This window comes from Tursiops truncatus, chromosome 16 (assembly GCF_011762595.2).
Source record: "Tursiops truncatus isolate mTurTru1 chromosome 16, mTurTru1.mat.Y, whole genome shotgun sequence".
Lineage (NCBI taxonomy): Eukaryota > Metazoa > Chordata > Mammalia > Artiodactyla > Delphinidae > Tursiops > Tursiops truncatus.
Genome location: NC_047049.1, coordinates 14,941,083 through 14,965,555, shown reverse-complemented (window position 1 = coordinate 14,965,555; position 24,473 = coordinate 14,941,083). Strand labels below are relative to the sequence as shown.

At 33.4% G+C, this 24,473-nt stretch overlaps 1 protein-coding gene across 3 annotated transcripts in view; it reads left to right on the top strand.

Moving 5' to 3' along the window:
- ATRNL1 (attractin like 1) overlaps positions 1-24,473 on the top strand; it is a 742,727-nt gene that overhangs the window by 69,772 nt on the left and 648,482 nt on the right. For all 3 annotated transcript variants that reach the window (XM_033841823.2, XM_073793921.1, XM_073793922.1), the window contains exon 9: positions 21,982-22,165. In XM_033841823.2, the coding sequence (XP_033697714.1) occupies positions 21,982-22,165 (184 nt within the window). The remainder of the gene's footprint in view (positions 1-21,981; positions 22,166-24,473) is intronic.

Here is a 24,473-nt window from a genome sequence, read left to right as displayed (position 1 = left end):
ATGCCACAGGATAGTAAAGGCTTTCTGCTCTGATAGTCCCGGGATATTATCCTAGCCATACTTTTGTAAACAGACTTTATATTAGACTCTTTACAGTTACTCATTTTGAGCATGTCTGATTGCACCTACTATTAGTTCTCGGAGATTCAAATATAACTTTTAACCTAAATGGTCCTTCATGCGTTCTTAGGTATTAGGATCCTGGAGGTTGGGAGAAAGAGGTGTTTTGTGAGAGAACTTCACACTTGTTTTTTTTTTTAATAAATAAGGTCTAACCTTTATTTAATTAATTAATTTATTTTTGGCCTCCCCATGTGGCATGTGGGATCTTAGTTCGCAGACCAGGGAGCGAACGCATGCCCCCTACAGTGGAAGCACGGAGTCTTAACCATTGGACTGCCAGGGAAGTCCCGCACAGTTTGTTAATGGAGAAAAATGTCAGAAGAAATACAAATTTTTGGAGTGGCATGGAGCTAGGTCCTTTAGTTCATTTCTAGTACTACTATTCTTGAATTTTTAAATTTTAATGTCATCTGTAGCATTTTTATATTATTTAAGATTGATATATTTGCTTAACATTTTTCAAGAGCATTAGCTATTCTAACTTTTTAAAATAAGCAGCACTCTTATTTGTCTATGTATTGCTTTCTAATTATTAAAGAAAAACCATTTGTTGATTATTCTTAAGTTTTTTTTAATAATTATGTTTACTCTAACTCAGGTTTATTTGATTATTATGTCATCAACATAGAACTAACCATGTCTTACTAGCAAAGTCACCCCCAAAAGTATATCTGATGAGAGAATATTTATCTTAAAAAGATAACCATTTGTTGTTTTCCTTGAAGTTTTCTCTTTATAATAATTCATGTTCATAAAAAACTTTATTTAAAAAGAAGTTTTCTGCCTCTCCATTAGTCTGAAATCCAGAATTTCTTATTATGTATTTTTTTTTAAAAAGATAGCTTTATCACCTATACATGTATGCTTGTATGGCATATTGTTTTGTTTACTTGTTTTTGAATTTTATGAAGAGGAAATAGTATTTTAGGCAGTTTTCTGAGGCTTTCATTTATTTCCTTCATCACTGTATAACCAAGATTAATTCATGTTGTTATGTATTCCTACAGTTAACTTTTTTGCATTACTGTATTTCATTGTCTGACTCTACCATAATTTGCCTATCCATTCTCCTATTTATGAGCTTCTGAGCTGGATACCTGCTGAAATTCACCCACAGCAGCAATTTTGAGACATCTTGATTAAAATACTATATTTTAAAAGATAAAGAAAAAAAATTCCTAGGCTCTTCAGGCAGAAAGATGAAATATCTTACAAGGGCAAGAGATTATATCAGATTTCTCAAAAGCAACCTACAACTCATGGCAACTAGGAGCAAATTTTTCAAGAAACTCACGGAAAGAAAATATAGGCTAAGGGTTTTTTTTTTTTTTTTTTGTGGTACACGGACCTCTCACTGTTGTGGCCTCTCCTGTTGCGGAGCACAGGCTCCGGACGCGCAGGCCCAGTGGCCCGTGCGTGGCATGTGGGATCTTTCCGGACCAGGGCACGAACCCATGTCCCCCGCATCGGCAGGCGGACTCTCAACCACTGCGCCACCAGGGAAGCCCGGGCTAAGGGTTTTTGTATCTTGGCAAACAGTCCTTCATGTGTCAAGGCTATAGAAAAACAGTTTGAACGTGGCAAAACTCAGATAATTCTGTACATATATGCCCTATTTCTTTTACAGTAGAAATGTGCAGACTTTTTGTAAAGATCTAGATAGTAAATATAATTTAGGCTTTGTAGGCCATACAGTGTATGTTGTCACCACTCAAATCTGTCGTTGAAGCTCTCCACAAGCAGCTGTAAAAAATGCATGAATGAATGAGTGGACGTTGCTCCAATAAAACTTGATTTACAGAAACACTTGAGCCGGATTTGGCCTGTGGGCTGCAATTTACCAACATCTCTCCTAGAGAATAAGCTCCATTTAATGAAGAGGTGAATGGGAACACTTCAGGTAAAAGACTGATCGAGAACATTTCATGTATTGAATTTCAGAGCTAAGACTGAAACAAGGGTGGTGGGGATGTCAGTAGGTAACTGGTATGCAAATGTTTTATGTTCTGTCCAAGTAGAAGTAATGCAACTAAAAATGGGAAGAGAAGGAAGAGAGAAAGAGGAAAGCAGAAAAAGCACATGGATTGTTGGATAGATAATAGGTAGGAATCAAAGGATGCCATTTAATTCTTGGTATACCTAAGGGTCTGTTGGACCCAGTTTTAGTTTTTTCGTTTCTTTTTTGAGCAGGCCTAACTATATCTACGAAGACTGTTGTTTCTTAAATTTCATTCTTTCTTAGAAGTCTTCCAAAGAACAAAGAGAACATTTACTTATTTAAAAAATACGGAATAAAATATTCTATATATGTAATTACCAAGATGGATCTGTTGGACCCTTTTACAAATCTAAGATACATGATGGGATCTTCGTGTTCTTATTTTTCCTATATTTTGAAACATTTTGTTATTTTATCATTCTAGGAATTCATTGCACATCAGTTGTTCCCAACTATGCTAAAATATTAAATTACTAAGAAAATAAGCTGTTTAGAAGGATGATGCCACAGTGAAATATATTGTTTATATTGTCATCTTTCAGTTTTCTTATTGCAGTGCCCAAATTATTTTATCAAATTTAAAGAAGGCATGAGAGAAGACTGGAGGCATCATCATAGTAGCCCGTTTTTAGCTTTTACTGAACACAATTGAGAATTAAAAATTTTTCATTTATTCCTATAATGATGATAGTGGAATTGATCATTTACATTAAATCTCAGATTATGACTCTTCATAAGATGATATCCTAAATAATTTTTTCAAGCTCAAGAATCAATGAGTGAACAATATATTTTTATCTTTTAGTATATTTATGCCCCAACATTTATTTGACACAAAGAGGTTTGCTATGTTTAAATTCTTACGGAAATTTGCAAAACGTAGTTTTTCACTATCGTCTTAGTCTTCTATAAATTATTTATAACATGACTTGATAACATAAAACAAATAAAAGGAACAATTGAACCAAGATAGTGAATGTTGATCACTATTGTTCCTGGTACACCTAGTATTAAAACTGACATACAGATGTTAAAAATTAAGTAGGAAAGAAGAGAATTAAGGGCACTGTGAAAGGTATAAACATCAAGGAAACCACTAGAACAAAAATATAAACTTTCTTAAATACCAAAAAGAAAACATCAAATAGAAAAAAAAAACCTCAGAAAAACATCGTAATTCACACAGTAATTATAAAATAATATGACAGAGTTGAGATCCAACATATATCTTGTCAATAAACATGAATGAGATTAAGTTGCCTGTTTAAAGAAAACATTTTCAAATAGGTGCATAAAGCAAAATCCAACTCTGTGTTGCAAATAGAAGACACATCTGAAACACGCTGATTCAGAAAGGCTAAAATGAAGGGATGAAGGAAGACTTACTAGGAAAATGGATACAATGAGAAAGCAGGTGTTGTGATCCTTATACCAGAGAAAGTAGAATTCAGGCCACCAAGACATTATATGAGATAAGAACACCTTATAATATAAAAAAACCCCACAATTCACCATAAAGATATAATATGTAATAGAAGAATATCAATGCACCAAGTAACCCAGCAACCACCTATATAAATAACGGAAATTATAGCTGATGCAAAGAGAAGTAGATAGCATCACTGTCAGTAGAAAACAGGTCAAGCATTACTCTCAGTACTTGACAGGACAAAAGAATATATATATATCAAACAATACAGCTTGATTGTAGGCAATGTTATCTTCTCAAGTGCACACAGAAAACTCACAAAAAGTAAGTTGATCATATGTTAGGGTAAAAAGAAAACATCGGTAGTTTCCAGAAGGCGGAAATATTAACATTAAATACCTGAATATTAAATAAAGCCTTTTTGTTGGGTGAAAAGGGAAGTAAATACTAGCTTAAATTACAAAACTGCCGACAAATAATAACAGTAAAAACACCTATAAGAATCTATGAGATACTTTTAAAGCAGTTATCAGAGGAATATTTTTAGCTTAATATTAAACAACTATATTAATATGATGAAACTAAATGAACCACATCCCCAACTCAAAAAGCAAGAAAAAGAACAACAAACTAAACAAAAAAAGTGCCAGAAAGGAAATAATAAAAATAAAAGCTGAAATTAATGATGTAAGAACAGAAAAAACAATAGATCAATTTATAGCTTACAACTTTAAAAAAAAATAATAAAATAGGGGCTTCCCTGGTGGCACAGTGGTTGAGAGTCCACCTGCCGATGCAGGGGACCACGGGTTCGTGCCCCGGTCTGGGAAGATCCCATATGCCGCGGAGTGGCTGGGCCCGTGAGCCATGGCCACTGAGCCTGCGCGTCTGGAACCTGTGCTCCGTAACGGGAGAGGCCACAACAGTGAGAGGCCCGCATACTGCAAAAAAAAAAAAAATAAATAAATAAATAAGCCACTAGCTCATTTAATCAAGAAACAAGGGAGAAACCACAAATATACGAAGTAAGAAATGACAATGAGAAAATAATATTGATAGGAAATTTAAAAAAAATACGAGACTGCTTTGTATATCTATACAAATAAATTTGAAAACTTTGAAGAGATGGATGATTTCTTAGAAAATAACAGTTTCCCAAAATTGAACCCAGTAGAGATAGAAAGTTTATATAGAGTAATTTCCATAGGAAAAAATAGAGAAAGCACCAAGCTTAGGTGATATTACAGGATAATTTTAGCAAACTTAGTAACAAGATAGTCCCAATTTTCCTAAACTGTTTTAGAGAATAAAAAGGGAAGGAAAACTCACAAATTTTTTTAGAAAGCAAGTATAACTTTGCCACTTAAACCTCGTACATTTAGCACAGAAATAGAAAATTACATGTAAACATGTAAGAATAGCTAGGAAAAGATTACAAAGGAAGAGCTATGAGGGGACTTGTCCTACTATTTATTAAAGCATACTGCAAAGTCTCCATAATTAGAACAGTGTGACAGTGTGATAATGTGGCATGCATGTACAGAAGGACAATAGTATAGAATCAAAGTCCAGAAACACAGTCAACTAGATAAGGAAGTCTGTGATGGGCAGAGTATAGAACGGGTGGCTTCTCTCTGCTCTGTGATATCTGGGACCTCATCTGGGTAGACCTGAACAGCTGGGGTGATTTGAATGGGGGGGGCTGGAATCATCTGCAGGCTTTTCACTCATATATATTGTGTCTCAATTGTGATGGCTGAAGGCTAATCTCAACTGGGACAGTTTTTAGGTAACTTACACCATCTGCATGCAGTTTGGACTTCTCAGCACGCCAGCTGAGTTTTAGAAGTGTGTCCTAAGAAGGAACATCAGAAGAACAAGCATTCCACAAAAACCAGGCAGAAGCTGCATAGCTTTTATGACCTAGCCTTAGAAGTCACAGAGCACACGTCTGTACTCTCTTGATTGAAGCAGTCACAAACCCTTTGATTCAAAGGGAGGGTTCATAGATCCCACATCAGTGGTAAGAGTTTAAGAGAATTTGGACTGTGTTTTAAAACTGTTTAAGTATCTAACAGAAATACATATCAGTTCTATTCCAAGGAATTTATCCTGCAGATACAGCTCCAGAAACACAAAGATACGTTTTTTTTTGTATGCACAAGGTTATTTATTGTAACATTATTTGGAAACTACTTCAATGCTAAATGTAAGAGAGCGGTGGATAAACTCTGTTACACCCACATTAGTGGTCATGCATTTGTAGAAAATAATGATGAACTGTGAAATTAAATGGAGTGATTTACATGATATGTTGTGATCAAGTATATAGTATATATAATGTACTACTTTTTGTACATTAGCGAAGTAAGGGAAATTAGAAAATATACTTACGCCTGCTTATATGAGCAAAAAACATCAGAAGGATGAACCAGACAGCAGTGATGTTGATTACTTACAAGGGGCAGTGGAGAATGGTGTGGAAAGGATAGGAAATGAAAAATGAAAATATGTCCCCTGAGTTTGTCTTTTTTAAAAATAGTTTGGACTTTCAGAAGCATATTGCCTTTAGAAACATATATTATCTATATATAAAAATTAAATCAACAAGGAAAGGAAGAAAAGAAAGCTCTAGAGTAATGCAAACTGAAACTAATGAACCCAACTGTGTTTCAAGTGAATAATACAGTCATGCTGAAAGGGGGAGAAAAGAACTAATCCAAGTGAGTTTTTAACACAGTGTTTGCCTTTAGTGTACGTGTGGTTGTGGGGAAGAACTGCCAACAAGTCTTTTAGGTTTGTATTTTGAAGGTTTTGGTGAAACAATTCTGAAATTACTTTAGATGTATGGTTAGACTGAAAGAATGAGTAATGTGTTGATACTTTTGGGAACTAGAGTTCCCAGTGTGGAAGACAGGAGATACAAATACGAAATGGAGAAGGCCAGGGAGAGTCCTGCCTGGATGGATTGGAATTGGAGGTATCAGCATGAGCTTATGATTAGAAGGTAGATGGTTACAGATACTTGTTGATTCTTCAGAAAGGTTTAGGAGCGAAGATACTGCAGTAGTAGTGAACCTGTTGATTCCACATATTCCCAGATATAGTTTTTAATAAAATTCCTATGAAAAGAAACAGGGCTCCTTGGAGAAATGGCTGATTTTAGGGCTGTGGTAGGGAAAAATAAAGATGCGCTTGGTACATCTTTTATGTTAAATATGGAAGTGCTCAAGAAAATTCTGGGTTATGTCAAAAGAACATAAGGGTCAGCTTGAAGGGGGTTCCATTGTACAGTCTGGGATAATTTGAGCATCAGAATAGGAAAGCAATAAACTACAAACCACTGAAAAAATAGGAATCCATGAGCTTACACAGACTGATAGGCACAAATAGAGGAGAAGCCTCTTTCCTACACAGAATGCTAACTGGCATTGCTGGAGTTGAAAAATAATCATTTTGCAACAATCATAGTAAAAATTGATTTAGAAAAGAATCAACAACGGATGCTAAATCTGTGGGGTTGGGAATGAATTTTTGATGAGATGTGCATGATATTTAAGTGTCTTTCCCATAGATTGTTTATAGAGTTCAGGGGAAAAATAGTAACTATGTAGTGTAAAAATCGGTTAGAACCTTGTCCAGGTGATCAAAATTAATATTACAAACCATGGGAAACTGGACATTGTGTGCCTCCGGATATGGTACCTGCTAAAGGAAACATCACCTAGAGCAGAGTTCTGTAAACTTTTTCTGTAAAGACTTACGAAGTAAATATTTTAGGCTTTGTAGATCATACAGTCTCTGATTTATTCAATTCTTCCATTGAAGTTTGAAAGCAAGCCATGGATGATATGTAAATGAATGAACATGCCAGTGTGCCAGTACATCTTTGTTTACGAAAATGAGTGGCTGACTAGATTTGGCCCAAGGAACATAGGTTACTGACCTCTGGCTTACAGTATTCTAACTGGGAGTGTATACTTGAATCTAATCATGAAGCGTATCATATAAACTTCAAATGAGGAACATTTTATTTAATAAGGGGGAGAGGTTTATTTTTCAAGAATGTCAATGTCATGAGAGAGGAAGAAAGGCTGAAAAATTGTTCCAGATTAAAGAAGGCTAGAGACACCTGACAGCTGAATGTGGTAAGTGATACAAGACTGGATTCTACACTGGACGCAATTCAATTCACAAAATGAAATATATATGTGTATTAAACAGTGTGTAAATGTTAAACTAAAACAAAATCCTTGTTCTTAAGATATACACCAAAATATTTAGGGGTAATAGAAATAATCATTTCTATTGTGTGTGTGTGTGGTGTGTTCACACGTGCATGTATACGTGTGAAAGAAAAAGAGATGTAGAGAGGGAAATAAACTAATGCTAAAACAAACGGGACAAAATGTTAACAATTAGTGAATCAGAGTAATGGGTATATGGGAATCCTTTGACTATTCTTGCAACCTGTTTGTATCTTTGAAATTATACCTAAAAGTGCTAAAATAGATTAGAGGAAAGAGATGTATGTTTTCTCATATTTGGTTATATAGGATATATATTTCAATAAGAGTTCTTGTGAACTTAAGCTGACAGTAAAGGAAATGTCAGTTTGTCCTTTTTGCTGTACTTAGAATTATAGGATTTTTAGGGAATCTGTAAATCTCAGAGGGGAATTTATGTGCATGGTTTTACTAACTTGGGCCATAAAGCTCTTCTGGGTTAGTCCTGAGGGAAATTTGTTTCACTTTAGGTTAACAATACTTATAAACTTTCTAAGAATCTCAATGTGAATCTCAATGTTAGTATAATATTAATGTTTCACTGTACTATTTTTCATGCCTTTAGGATTTGGGAGGTATAGTTGGGAAGCCATTATTAATGTCATTTTATGTTAACTTTTTTCTTTTGATTTAAAAAACCATTAGATATTGTATTTTTAGGAAGGTAATTTTTTTCTCTGTTAAGTGTGGTGATACTATATGGCTTTCTCTTCTCTTCAGTTCTTAACATCACATGTTTTTTCAAAATTCTGTGGTGAATTTCAAGTGTAAATTGGACATTGCTTTCAACCTACTGGTTATCTGGAAATATAGATCTACAGAACACAATGTTAGATGGTGGGAATTAGGAATTTTTAATACATGAAATCTCCCCTTTAAAAATGATTCAGTCATAGGAATCAGAACACAAACTTTAACTGTGCTGAAATTAGGTTTGGCATTTGTTGTGTAGTTTCATTTGTGAAGAACTTTCAGAACTAATTAGGTAAAGTGAAACAGTTGCAAAGTAATAAGTAAAATATTTTAATAAATTCCTAGGTTTGTGTGACAGAGGCCACTGTTAATATGGTATACATTTTTATATTTACTAAATGTTTCCAAAAATACCACAATAAAAATAGTTTAGTTTTGGTAAGTGGAATTAAACCATTTGCTTTTAAAACTTTATAAGCTATGTAAATATTATACATATATTTGAAAATATGCATTGGTTATATTGAAAAATTTTAGTAGATGTGCATTCAGGATTCAGAAAATTCTGGTTTTCTGTCTGTGCTCAACATTCTTTCATTGATGGAAGTGTCAGTCCCTTAAAAGGTAGCCATCCTATTATTTTACATATTTAAAATTTTTATTTATGTTTAGAAGAAATATGCATTTCTTGTAATTTGTACTTGGTTTTTCATGACTATATAGAACTGTACATGTGCAATTTAATCACTCTTCCACATATTGACCCTAAAATATTTTGAGATATCTTATTTTCAGCTTATCTTCCATTCTTTAGATAAGCATCTTAGTTCCTTCAGTCTTCACATAACAAGCTTTCCACTCACATCTTTTTAACAAGATGTTAATGATTTACCTTAACACAGATGTTAATGATTTAAAGAATATTTTCTAATAATAATAACAGGCCTTACTATGTGCTAGGTGGTGGTGTAAGCATTTCACAAGTATTAACTCATTTAGTCCTCAGCGTGAACATGCAAATTTGTGCTCTTTTTACCCCATTTTACAGATAAGGGAACTGAGGCACAGATGTCTCACACAACTGGCCAGTGATCACACAGCTAGTAAATGGCAAAATCAGGATTATGTAAATATAAGATACACATTATCTTAGGTGACCCTTAGTCATCTTTATCACACTCCTGTCACAGGACAGACTGCTGTACTGTGATGATCTATTCAAACTTATCAGAGCCTAACAGAGCAGGATCTAATGTGAAACCATTGCTTTCCCTTGTTCTGGCATCTTTTATTAATATTTTTATTGCAACCTAAATTTATACTTTATACTAATATTATTATTTTGACTTATAGTTAGCCTACAGACAACAAAACTTCTTACTTAGTTCATTGGTTTTTGTTGTTTATATAACTGCTGGGGAGTAAGGTATACTTTATCCTGTACTTGTCAATTTAATGTTGTAATCTCAGTGAAGGGCTTGACATATATTGTTAAAATAGTTTCAGCTCATCATTACTTTTGATTCATAATTCTGGTATCTAAAGATTTAATTAACTCCTCCTTTTATTAGGTCAATGGTTGTTTAATAAGTACAACTTCTATGCCTTCATCCTAGGAATTGACAAAAAATGTTGAAGAGCAAACTACTGGCAATAAAAAAAATAAGGATGAGAATGTATAGGTTAAAAGAGATTCAATAGACACATCAGGCAACTTCAATGTGTGGATCTCATTTAGATCCTGATTCCAACAAACTTCCAAAAAAAAAATAAAGAAGAAGCTTGTAAGATAATTAGAAATCTGAACACTAATTGGATACTTGCTGATATTAAAAATTATTAACTTTTTTTTTTTGGAGAATCACAATGCAAACCTCTAGGGGTTTTGGAGTAAAGCCATAATCTCTTCTACAGATAACTTTTTGAGAAACAGTTTATGTTTTGCTAGCCAGTATAATTCTTCCCACTGTCTGGAAGACTTTCAGTTGTTACTGCTTTTCCTAGAAATGCTTGGCGTAAGTCATCTGGAGTTCTCTTTGTGGCAGGATTTTAAAATTACAGATTCAATTTATCTGATAGTTCTAAGACTACTCAAGTTTTTTCTCTCTTGTCAGATTTGGTAACTTGATTTTATTTTCAGAATTTGTTCATTTTATCTAAATTTTCCAATGTATTGATCTAAAGTTCTTCATAATATGCTTTTAGTGAAGTTTAAAATATTTTATAGCCCTATCCCCTTTTATATTCCTAATATTGGCTGCCTGGGTCTTCTTACTTTTTGTCTTGATCAGATTCTCCACAAGATTGTAAATCTTAATACTTTTCAAAGTACCAACTTTTGAGGTTATTGATTTTCTTAATATATTCATTGTCTATTTTATTAATTCTTATTTTTATTATGACCTCATTTTAATATATTTTGATTTGTTATGTTTTTTCCCTTTTATATTGATGCTTAATTCATTATCTTTCAGGTTTTCTTCATTGAATTTTTAAAAATATATACATTTAAAGCTGTAACATAAACAATGTAAACATGGCTATAGTTATATCCTACATGATTTGGTATGTAGTATTTTAATTGTTATTTAGCTCAAAATGTGTTTAAGATTCCATATTAATTTCTTCTTTCACTAATGGGTTATTTAGAAGTGCAGTTTAAAATGTTCAAACATGGGGTTTTCTAGTTATTTATTTTTATTATTAATATCTAGGTTATTGTATTATGGTCACAGAACATATCCTATAGGCTTCCTCCCTCAAAATTATTATGAAATATTTCAAAAATACATAAAAGTTGAGATTGTGCAGTGAATTCTCATAGGCATACTACTTACCTTCTACAATTAATCTTTTGCTTTTTCACTTACCAGTGTATGTATCCATTTCTCTATCCATCTATCTATTTTTTTGGTGCATTTTAAAGACTGTTGCAAACATTAGTACACTTCTAAACATAATAGCATGCCTGTTGTTAACTAGAGTTCTGTACTCATGTTTTTAATGTAAAAGTTACATACAGTGAAATGCACAAATTTTGTGTACAATTCAGTGAGTTTTGACAAAACATACATCTGTAACCCAAATTCATATCAAGATATAGGACACTGACCATTACTTGAGAAAGTTCTCTCCTGATCCTTCCCAGTTGATACCTGCCCTGCTTCCTGATTTTTTTCATCATCAAATAGTTTTGCCTGTTCTGGAATTTCATGTAAAGGGAATCACACATCATGCACCCTTTTTAAAATAAGCCTTCTTTCACTCACCATGATGCTTTTGAAATTTATACATGTTGTGTTTATTAGTAATTTGTTCCTTTTTGTTGAGTGCTTTTTCAGTGTATGAATACATTGCAGTTTCTTTGTTCATTTTCTCATTGATGAACATCTGGGCTGTTTCCAATTTTGGGCTGTTATGAATAAAATTTCAGTGACCATTCTTGTACAAGTCAAGTAGTAGACATGTTTTTATTTCTCTTGTCTAAATACCTAAGGATGTTGGTTGGGTCAGGAGGAAGATATATCTTTAATTTTTTAAGAAAGTGCCAGATCTTTTTTCCAAAATGACCTAATACATTTGTTTATTAAGTGTAGTTAATTACTTGTGTTGTTCAAATCTTTTAGATCTTTACTGATATTTTGACTGTTCTGTCAATTGCTGGAAAGGGTACATTAAGGTTTCCATGATGATGTTGATTTTGTAAATTTTTCCTTATAATTTTTTCAATTTTTGCTTTATATATTTTGAAGCTTTATTACTCTCTTGGAATATTGATCTTTTAAAATTCATATGTAGTGATCTTTACCTTTAGTAATCTTTTTGCTGCTTTTCCCATAAAGATTGTTATTGTATTCTGATATATTGTGGTCATCCCACAGAAGGGAATCCCCAATATTTGCTTTGGATGTTGAGGCCGATGGTGCCAAGAGAGTATGAAACACGAATACCAAGAGAGTATGAAAGACTTATTATTCACAAAATGAGGCTTTCTGACGTGTGCAGGGCAGGCTCCCAAGCAGGTCTGAAAATGGCTTGAGAGAGCAGGGAAAGGAGATTGGCTTGGTTATGTAATTTTACAGTGTGGGTAAAGTAAGGGAAACATTCATGCAAGCTGGGTCTTGCTTGGCTTAAATTTCCCCTTGGCACCATAGCGGGGAGTAATAAAACAGTTGGTGCTTTATTTATAGTGATCCCAAGGTATCCTTACCAGTCTTAATAAAAATCTTTATTATCTTTATTTATTATATTATTATATATTTATATTAATATAAATATATTAATATATATAATATATTAATATAATATATACTGATATTTATTATAATATATATTATTTATTATTATAAATCTAACTTAATAAAAATCTTTAGCAATTAACTTAATAAAAATCTTAATAAATTAACAATTATTTAACAATTTACTTAATAAAATTAACAATTAACTTAATAAAAATCTTTTCTCCTATATTGCACACTTCCAGTGATCAGTCATTCACATGAATAGTAATATTGTCTTGGAATAATGTGTTAGCAGGGGAGGTGGTGAGGAGTTGTTGGATTCTAGATTTGTTTTGAAAGTGGTGACAACAGGAATCACTGAGAGATCATGTAAAATGTGAGGAAAAGGAGTCAAGGATAGCTCTAAGATGTTTGGTTGAGCAACTAGAAGAATGGAGATGCCATATGCTAAGTGAGGGAGGCTGAGAAAGGCAGATTTACTTGTCACCAGCACATATGTGTGTGTGTATAAAACATCAGAGTGCAACTTGATAAGCTTTAACAAATCGATATAGTTGTGTAAGTGCTACCTCAGTTAAGATATAGAACATTTCTATTTCTCCAGAAAGTTTACTCATGACCCTGTGCCGTCAATCTCTCATGATCCTCTAGCTCCAGGTAACCACTGATCCGTTTTCTGTCAATATAGTTTTGCCTCATTTCAAATTTCATATAAATGAAATCATGTGGTATGTGGTCTCATTGTATTAGCATAATAATTTTCAGATTCATCTAAATTTTTGCTCGTGTCAGTAGTTTGCTTCTTTTTAATCTTGAATGGTATTTCATTGTATGAATAAGATATAATTTATGTGTTCACTAGTTAGTGGACATTTGAGTCCAGTTATTAGGTCTTTTGAATAAAAGCTGTTATGAATATTTGCATACAACTCTTTGTTTGGGCATATGTTTTCTGTTCTCTTGTGTAAGTGCTGTAGAATGGGATTGCTGGGTTATTTGCAGTTATGTGTTTAACTTTATAAGAAACTTCCATACTGTTTACCAAAGTGATACTACCATTTACAACCCACCAGCGGTGTATGAGAGTTCCAGTTACTTCACATCCCCACCAACACTTGGTATTGTTTTCTTTTTAATTTTTGCTATTCTGGAATTGTAGTGGTATCTTATGGTTTTTATTTGCATTTCCCTGATGACTAATGATACTGAATATCTTTTTATTTCAGTATTTGCCATTTATTTATCTTCTTTGGTAAAATGTATGTTCATACTTTTTGTCCATTTTGAAAGTTGGGTTGTTTGACTTCTTATTATGGAGTTATAAGAATTTTTAATATATTCTGGATATTAGTCCTTTCTCTGATATATGTTTTGCAAATATTTTTCCCCAGTTGTGGCATACCTTTTCATTTTCACAGCGTCTTTTAAAAGGCTGAGATTTTAAATTTTGTTGAAATACAATTTATCAATGTGTTCTACCTAAGAGGTCTTTGTCAAGCTCAAGATCGTAAAGGTTTTTCTCTAGGTATTTAGTTTGGGCTCTTCTCAACCTCAGATCTATCACCTATTTGAGTTAAATTTCATATATGGTGTGAAGTAAACTCTGAGTTTTTTTCTTTTTTTTTTTTTACCGTGTGCAGCTAAATTTATTGGTCACATATACAAAGGTTGGAATCAGGATAAAAAGAGCAGTGCTAAAAATTAGTATAAAGCAGTGTTTCCTCGCCTTTCCTGTGTCATGATAACAATAGCAAATGATAATAAGGAACATGTAGAAAAAGACATGATTTACAACATAATCAAATTGCTTAACACCAGTGACTTTTTCTCATTCTCCCTCTTTTTTATTACTCAAGTAATAAATAACAATTACATAAAAGTGTGCAAATTCAAATAAGCAAAAAAAAAAAAGAATTACAGTTTTCAATAGCTATGACAAGTATAGAAGAAAGGCAGTGATTTTGTACATTTTAAAAATTGAGCCCCTGCAGTAAATTCACTCATTAATTATAATTTAAAAAAATAATGAATGATAGTATTTATAAGGTGTAGCAGTAAATGGATGGAGCTTCTCACTTGAAAGTGACCAGCCTGGGTGCTTAAGGCCTGAGATTTTTTTAAGAAATAAATATACAGTTGTTCTTTGGTTGAAAGAGTTTCCTTTCCCCATTGAATTACCTTGGTACATGTTTTGAAGAGTCAACTGACCATTTATGTATGAGCTGACCTTTGGTCCGTTGATGTATATTATGTTTAATACCACACTCTGTTGATTACTGTAGCTTTGTAAATCAGGCAGTGTCAGTCCTCCATCATTTGTTTTTGTTTGTTTTGTTTTCAAAAGTTTTGGACTCTTCTAGGTCCTTCACATTGCCATGTAAAATTTAGAATCAGCTTGTCAGTTTATTAAGAAAAAGCATGTAGGGATTTTAATTGGGGTTGCATTACATCTATAAAGGGGAAAATTGAGCCTTCAACAGTATTGAGTCTTCTAACTCATGGGCATGGTATATTTCAGCATTTGGCACCCTACAACTTTGCTGAACACACTTACTATTCCTTGTAGCTTTTTGGTAGATTCTTTCTTATTTTCTATATAGATGATCATGTGTTACGCTCATGCTAATAAACATTCTTCTTCCTTTTCAATCTATATACCTTTTATTATTAAACTGCTAGAATCTCTGGTACAATATTGAGTAGAGGTAGTGAGAGCAGATATTGCTGTCTTTTTTTTCATATTTTAGGAGGGAAAGCTCCAGTCTTTTAATTACTGTAGTATTACATTAGCGGTATGTTTTTTTAATGCCTTTTATCAGGTGGAGGAAATTTGCTTTTATTCCTAGTTTGCTGAGTATTTTTCATGAATAATGTTAAATTTTGTTAAATAATTTTCTGCATCTATTGAGAAGATCATTTGTTCTTTTATTTTCTTTGATTTCTTAATATGGTGAATGACATTGACTTTCAGATGTTAAGCCACTATTGCATTCTTGGATAAATCCCACTTGGCCATAATGTATTACCCTTTTCATATACTGCTAGAATTGATTTGCAAAAATTTTATTAAGGATTTTTATGTTTATGCTCATAAGAGATATTGGACTATAGTTTACTTTTCTTGTAATGTCTTTGTCTGCTTTTCCAGGCTGTAATGGTAAAATGATTTGGGGAGTGGTAAAATGGGGAGTGGTAAAATTTGGGGAGTGTTTCTATTCTGTTTTCTGTAAGAGTTTGTGTAGAATTGGTATTATTTCTTTCTTAAATGTTTGGTAGAGTTCACCCGTGAAACTATCTGGCCCAGAAGCTTTCTTTGTAGGAAAGATTTTGACTATGGCATTTATTTTCTTTAATAACTGTTAACAATATTCAACTTATCGATTTCTTTTTGAATGAGATTTGGTAGTTTGTGTTTTTAAGTAATATGTCCATATCATTTAAGATGTTAAACTTATTGGCATAAAGCTGTTCATTATATTCCCTTATACTTAATATTTGTGAAATCTGTAGTGGTATCTCCTCTTATATCTGATATGAGTTATGTGTGTCCTATTTTCCTCGTCTGACTAGAGATTAATAGGTTACTCAATTTTATTGACCTTTTCAAATAACCGGCTTTTGTTTCCTGTTTTCTATCATATTGATTAATGCTTTGTTACATTTCTTTTCTTCTTTGAGTTTTATTTGCTCTTGTTTTACTGTTTTCTTAAGATGGAAGAACAGATCACTGAATTGAGATTGAGACCTTTTTCTTCTTTTTTTTTTTTTTTTCTGCGGTACGCGGGCCTCTCCCTGTTGTGGCCTCTCCCGTTGCGGAGCACAGGCTCCGGACGCGCAGGCTCAGCGGCCAGGGCTCACGGGCCCAGCCGCTCCGCGGCATGTGGGATCTTCCCGGACTGGCCCGTGTCCCCTGCATCGGCAGGCGGACTCTCAACCACTGCGCCACCAGGGAAGCCCTTTTTCTTCTTTTTAAAAATATAAGTATCGTTATAAATTTCCTTCTAAGCCAGTAGTTCTCACACTTGATGCATAGGAATCACCTAGAAGGTTGTTAAAGTAGATTGCTGTGCCCTAATCCCTGATTTTCTTATTGATTATGTCAGGATTGGTGCCAGGGAATTTGCATTTTTAAAAAGCTTCCAGGTAAGGGCTTCCCTGGTGGCGCAGTGGTTGAGAGTCCGCCTGCCGATGCAGGGGACACGGGTTCGTGCCCCGGTCCGGGAAGATCCCACAAGCCGCGGAGCAGCTGGGCCCGTGAGCCATGGCCCCTGAGCCTGCGCGTCCGGAGCCTGCACATCCGGAGCCTGTGCTCCGCAACGGGAGAGGCCACAACAGTGAGAGGCCCACATACCGCAAAAAAAAAAAAAAAAAAAAAGCTTCCAGGTAATGCCAATTGATGCTTTAGGGAACCACTGTTGAGAATGACTGCTTTAAGTACTGCTTTAGCTGTATCCCACACATTTTGAAATGTTGCATTTTTTGTTTCCATTTAGTTCAAAATGTTTTCTATTTTTTTTTGTGTTTTTTTCCTTTGGCTCCTGGGTTGTTTAGTAGTATTTTGTTTGATTCAAATATATGAAGATTTTCCCGATATCGTTCTTGCCATTATTTCTTGTTTAATTCTATTATTGTCAAAGACTATGTTTTTTACAGTTAAAATTTTTCTTGAGTCTTATTTTCTGACCCAGAATATGGTCTGCCTTGGTGAATGTTACATGTGAATTTGAAAAGATCTGCATTCTGCTCTAGTTGGTTGGGGTGTTCTGTAAGTGCCAATTATATTATGGTTGATGGAGTTATTCACGTCTTCTATATCGTTATTGATATTCTGTTCAGTATTTTTCTTAGTTCTTGAAAAACCAGTATAGAAACCTCCAGTTATGATTGTGGATCTATTTCATTTTTAAGTTCTATTAGTTTTTGCTTCACTCATTTACTTATTTTTAATTTTTTACTATATAATTAAAATTAATTAATTTTAATTGAAGTATAGTTATTTGCAGTGTTGTTAGTTTCAGGGGTAGAGCAAAGAGATTCAGTTATGTATACATATCTATCTATTTTTTTCAGATTCTTTTCCCTAATAGGTTCTTACAAAATATTGAGTATAGTTCCCTGTGCTATACAGTAGGTCCTTGTTGGTTATCTATTTTACATGTATGTTTCACTCATTTAGATGTTCTGTTACTGGGTGTTTACACAATTAGAATGGTTGGTTCTAGTGATAAATTGTCCTCTTTCAGTCCCAGTTTGCTTCTGTTGTCTTTTCCGCCTGAAGAACTTATTTTAGTATTTCCTTTAGAGCAGGTCTGCTGGCCGTGGATCAGCTTAATTCTTTTTACATCTGAGAATCTATTCATTTTATGTTCATCACTAAAGAATATTTTTGCTAGGTATAGAATCCTGAGTTATAGTTATTTTTATAGTTATAGTTATTTTTCAGCACTTCCTTCTCTCCTGCATGGTTTCTTAGGATAAAATCATAGTCATTAACTGTTGTTCCCCTATAGGTAATTTGTTATTTTTCTGTAGCTGCTTCTGAGATGTTTTCTGCACTTTTAGTTTTCAGCGATTTCATTGTGGTGTGAATTTCTTTGAATTTATCCTATTCATGGTTTGCTCAGCTTCTTGAATCTGTGGGACTATTAATTTATTAAGTACTTTTAAATTTTACTTTTGTAGAGGTTACTCTAGAGTTTACAGTATGCTTATTTATCTTTTCAGATTCTACCTTTAATTAATGTTCTACCACTTCACATATAGTGTCAGAAACTCAGACTAGTATCCCTGCATTTCCCTCTTTTAATATCATATCTCGTATGTTATGAAGACCATAACAAAATTGTTATACTTTTTGTTTTGGACACTTAATTATCATGTACTGAGAGGGAAGATGAGAAATGACACCTTTAATATCTACCCACATATCAGATATATCCTATACTCCTCATTCATCTCTGTAAATCCAGATTCTGGCTGGTTTCAAGTATCATTTTCATTCAGCTTAAACTTATTTTGGTCACGTTTTTATAGGGCAAGTCTGCAATAATATATTCTCTCTGTGGGTTTTTTTTTTCCTTTATCTGAGAAAGGTTTTATTTTACTTTCACTTTTGGAAAATATTTTGTGGGATATAGAATTCTACTTTGATAGTTATTTTTTGGTATAGAATTCTGGGTTAATAATTCTCAGTAGTTTAAAAGTGTAACTTCACTGTCTTCTGACTTGCATGCTTTCTGTTGAGAAGTCAAGTGGCATTCTTATTTTTGTTCTGCTTGTGCATCTTAATCACTTCATGCTATTCCTTGGCATGGGTTTCTTTATTTCTTTTTTTTTTTCTCCTGCTTGTATACCATTGACCTTCTTTGTTTTGTGGATTTATAGATTTCATTAAATTTGAGAAACTATTTTTTCAAACATCATTTCTGTCTACCTTACCACCACACTTCTTGGACTTCTATCATAGTAGATTAGACTACTTGACATTGTCATACAGGTCCCTGATATTCTGTTCATTTTTTTTCAGGGTTTTTGTTTGTTTTTTTCTGTGCTTCATTTTGGATAGTTTCTATTTCTATATTTTAAATTCATTGTTCTTTTCTCCCAGAGTATCTAACCTTGTGTTAATTCTATACAATGTATTTTTCATTTCCAGGAGTTCTGTTTGAGTCTTTTTTATCTTCCATTTTTCCCTTATCATGTTCATGTTTTCTGTAACATTATTGAACATATTTGAGTATATTTACAATAGCTTTTTTACAGTAGCTTTTAATTCTATCGTCCTTGTTTCTGTCTCGATTGATTTTTTCTTCTTGTTATGGGTCATATTTTCTTTGCCCTCTGTGCCTGTTAATTTTTTAATGCATTTTGAGCATTGTATGTTTTTACCTTGTTGGCTGCTGGACTTTGCTGTATTCCTTTAAAGAGTGTTGGACTTTGTACTAACATGGGGTTAAGCTTCCAGTGTAAGCATTTTGGGGGATTGCTTCTGAGGTCTGTTGAAGTGGATCCAGAGCAACTTTTAGTTTATGCCATCATTGTTTTTAAGAACAAATTGAAACCTAAATGAGTCACAATGTAGAGTTACTTAAATAAGTTATGTATCATCAATACAATGGAATTTAGCTGATAAAAAATGAAAAATGGGACCTGAAAAGATGTCCCAGATGTTAAGTGAAAAAATAGTTGTAAAATAGCATGATTTTTTGGTACAAATATTTACAGGTATGTATGTACATGGAAGTCATATACATTTGTTTTGTATATTGTAATAAAATATTCAGAATTATAGTTTGAAAATATTCTGAACATAACAATTTGTGAAAAATACCTTTAGATACTGGGCTAGAGCAGAAGGTAACATTCACTTTTGCATTATACAACGTTTTATTGCTACAATATTTTTTGATAAGAAGTATGTTTATCTTTTTTTGTTAAAAAGAGAGTGAATAAAAACATGAAAACCTTCAGTTTGGCTATATATATATATGGCTTTAATAAGTGTTTGAATTATATTAAAGAAATTGTTCCTAAGTTATTATTAACTTCATTCTTTGGAAATTACTTCCAAAATGTAATGCCCATTAGTTGCAAGAGTACTCTGAAATTTCTTCAAATATGTTTAGTTTTCTCTAAGTAAAATTGGCTTTAACAACCCTTTTTGATACTTCTTTTATACTTCTTTTAAGACTACTTTTATGACTGTTGAAGTATCACATTCTACACTACCTTAAAATTGTGTAAGTGTGAAGAATTTTTAAGTATCATCTTATTTTCTGTTATTTGCTTTGAGTATTTTCAGTGAGTTGTCTAGTATGACAAAGTTGAGGTGAAAAGTTAGGGGGAAGATGGAAGTGTGGTCTGGGTGGATATTTAAAGACTAATAATAGATTTCTGTAGAGTTACTCTTTATAATCTAAATTTTTTAAGGCCAAGGAGATGTGTATTTTCATCTTATTTTTAAAAACATGTCTTTCGTATGATTGGGGCTTGTTTTAGTGAATTTGCCGTAGAAATAAGAGTCCCTTTTAGATATATCAAGCAGAATGGGAACTTAATATAGGGAGTTAATTACCAAAATACTAGAGACACCAAAATGAGGGGATCACCCAGAAATCTGGAGCTGCTACATACCCAGGCTGGAGCTTAGGACCACATCTGTAATTGAGCTACTTACTGGAGGTGCTACTGCTGCCACTGCGCAGGTGGTACCCCTGCTGCTGTTGCTATAAAACCACCACTGCCGTTACCTACTGTAGTCACCTACCTGTACCTTCTGTTAGAGAAGAAAGCAGAATCTTTCTTCCTTTTGCCTTCTAAGCTCTCCCCAGTACTTTCATTGGTAGAAAGAACCTGACGGTAACACATCTGTCAGCAAGTCTTGGAAATTTAATTTTTAGGTTTTTATCAATAATACAAAGCACTCTTAGAAGGGACAGTGGGACTCATAACCAAGAGATAAAAGACCAGCAGAGTGCTAAAAATTGTTAAGGGCAAGAGTCATATCTTAATTTTAGTCTTTGTAATATCAGTGACTAAACTCAGAGCCTGTGACATAATAGGCTCTCACAAACTATTTGTTAAGTCTTTTTTTTCAGGTTTGTTTACAAATACAGAAATGTATGTGAGAATAAAGTTTTCATTTTCTCTCTCACATACAAAAATTAGGTATTTTCAATATTTCAGAGTTTAATTAAAATTTGCAAAAAGACCAGTCTTACTTACCTTCAATCCCTAGCACCCAACATAGTAACTAACTAGCACATATTTATTTATTTTTAAAATAAATTTATTTATTTATTTTGGATGCGTTGGCTCTTTGTTGTGCGCGGGCTTCTCATTGTGGTGGCTTCTCTTGTTGCAGAGCATGGGCTCTAGGCACACGGGCTTCAGTAGTTGTGGCACGTGGGCTCAATAGTTGTGTCTCACGGACTCTAGAGTGCAGGCTCAGTAGTAGTGGCACATGAGCTTAGTTGCTCCGTGGCATGTGAGATCTTCCCAGACCAGGGATTGAACCCGTGTGCCCTGCATTGGCAGGCAGATTCTTAACCATCTAGCACATAGTTAATAATGTTTTTTAATTAAATGATTATTAGGTATACTTTACTCATAAAATGTGGTATGAGAATGAACTTGTTGGTAGTTTGGTGGTATATTAGTTTTATTTCTAAATACTATTTGAGTTCATGATTTATCTTCTTTCTCTTACAGCATCAAACACTTGGCTTGTTCCGGAAACTAAAGGAGCTATTGTTCAAGGTGGATATGGCCATACCAGTGTGTATGATGAAATAACAAAGTCCATTTATGTTCATGGAGGCTATAAAGCATTACCAGGCAACAAATATGGATTGGTAGATGACCTTTATAAGTATGAAGTTAACACTAAGACTTGGTGAGTAGATTGGGCAGAAGTACGTTGTACATCTTGTACTGGTCATTTCACATATGCCAGAGTTTCTCTAGGGTACATACCTAAAAGTGAAATTGCTGTATGTGAGGATATTCACATCCTTAACTTTACTACCCATTGCCTAATTGCTTCTCAAGTCACTGTGATAATGTACACTTCCACCAGCAGGGTATAAGTGTCCTTGTTTCTTCGTAGTCTCACCAATGCTTGGTAATTATGAGGATATTTTCCTTTTGCCAGTGCAGTGGATGTGAATGGTATTGTACTGATATTTTAATGTGCATACCCTGATTGCTATAGTGAATAAGCATATTTTTATGTGTTCATTTGCACTCGTGTTTTCTATTTAGTGAATTGCTTATTGATTTTTCTAGGTATACAAGTTTTAAAATAGAATTTTTGTTGTACTCATTTTCTTTTGTAGGGCCTGGGAAGTGACCCCCTTTTTGTTCTTAAGCACTAAACATTCTTTTAAACTTATATGAAATTACTTTATGTGTTTAAATGAAATACAGTTTTCCACCAAATTGTGATTTGTTCTGTCCTCTTCACTGTCACTTTCAAACATATATTCTAATTTACACTTTATTTAAAAAAAGGAAAATGAAATTAAAAAAATGAAGACTTTTCCTTTGGGTAATTTTCCTAATTTTCATTTTTTTAGTTTAATAAAATGCAATATTATATTTTAGTAGATAGGCTACGTTGCTGAGCTATTAGTAAATGAAAAAGAAATTCTTTTTCAATGGGGAAATGGATTATTCTGGACTACTATTTCCACTGAGAAAAATTAGGAGTTACATCTTTTTAAGGCATCATAGGACTATTAAGACAGTCCTATTTGTTGGTCAAGATTAAGGAGAGATAGAATGAAAAGGGAGATATGATTGGCATTTTGCACAACTTTTGTCCTTGAGACAATTATAAATCCTGAAAACTGCCTGAGAAACTGAGCAGAGCTTTTGTCAATCAATATGGAGGACCAAAGTGGATTTCTAGGTGTGCCAAGGAATAGGGGTCTTGTTACACCCTTCACAATGTAGTCTGGTTCCTGAAGTTCTAAACCTATGAGTGAGTATAAACTTATCTTTGAATCATCATGGTCTTTCATTGGTTTTGGTGCTCTGCCCATAGTCTAACTCGTGGCAGAGCAAAAGTAAATCCTCTCTTGAGGAAGACAATATCATACAGAGCCTCAAATTATTTCATATACAATATTTGTTACAAAACAAAAAATAATAAGGTTTAGGAAAAGAAAAGCCATGAAAAAAACCCAGCCATTTGAAATATACCTATAGGATAATGGCATTTTCAGACAGAAATTTTAAAATAATTACGATTTTATGATGAAGGAATTAAAATATAAGGTAGGAAAATATTAACAGACAACTGGAAACTTTTACTAAAGAATGAAATGGAAATTATAGAAATGGAAAGTAGATTAAATGAATTAAGAATTCTTTGGATATGTTTATAGCAGGTTAGACACAGCTGAGGGGGGATTAATGAAATGGAAGATGGATCAGAAGGAAATACCCATGTTGAAATAAAGAAAGACAAAGAATGAAAAATAAAACAGGAAAAGAAATATAAGGGACTTGTGGAAATGTTCTAACACGCATGTAATTGAGGTCCAGAAGAAGAGGATTGAGAAGATAATGTGGAGCACTGTTTGAAGTCTTAAATGACTGAGAATTTTCAAAAGTGACAAAGGATAGCTAGCTACAAATTGAAGAAATTCCTTGAGTACCAAGGGGGTGAGCACAAAGAAACTTACACCTAGAAATATTGCTGTAAAACTGATGAAAACCCAAATAGAATTAGAAAAGCAGCCAGAGGGGAAAAACGCATATTCTCTTTAAAGAAGCAACACTAAGACTGACACCTGGTTTTTTAACTGAAAAACCGGAATCTAGAAGACATGGTGTCTTCAAATGGCTGAAGGAAAATATCAGTCCAAAGTTCTTCACCCAGTGAAAAACCCTTAAAAAATGGAAGGAAAACATGGACTTTTCAGAAAAACAAGATGAATTTGACAGCAGCAGACCTGAAATACAGCAAACACTAAATAAATAAAGAAAATGCTAAATAGATCTTCAAAATATTGAAGTCGAAGAAAAATGATCCTAGTTACTAGAAGGAAGAGAGAAATGGAAAGGGTATATCTAAGTGATTATTTATTATATAATACTATAATAGTAATAGAGGCTTAAATATATACAAAATTTAAATGGATGATAATAGCAGCACATAAATCAGGAAGAAGGGTAAATGGTGTTCAACATTACTA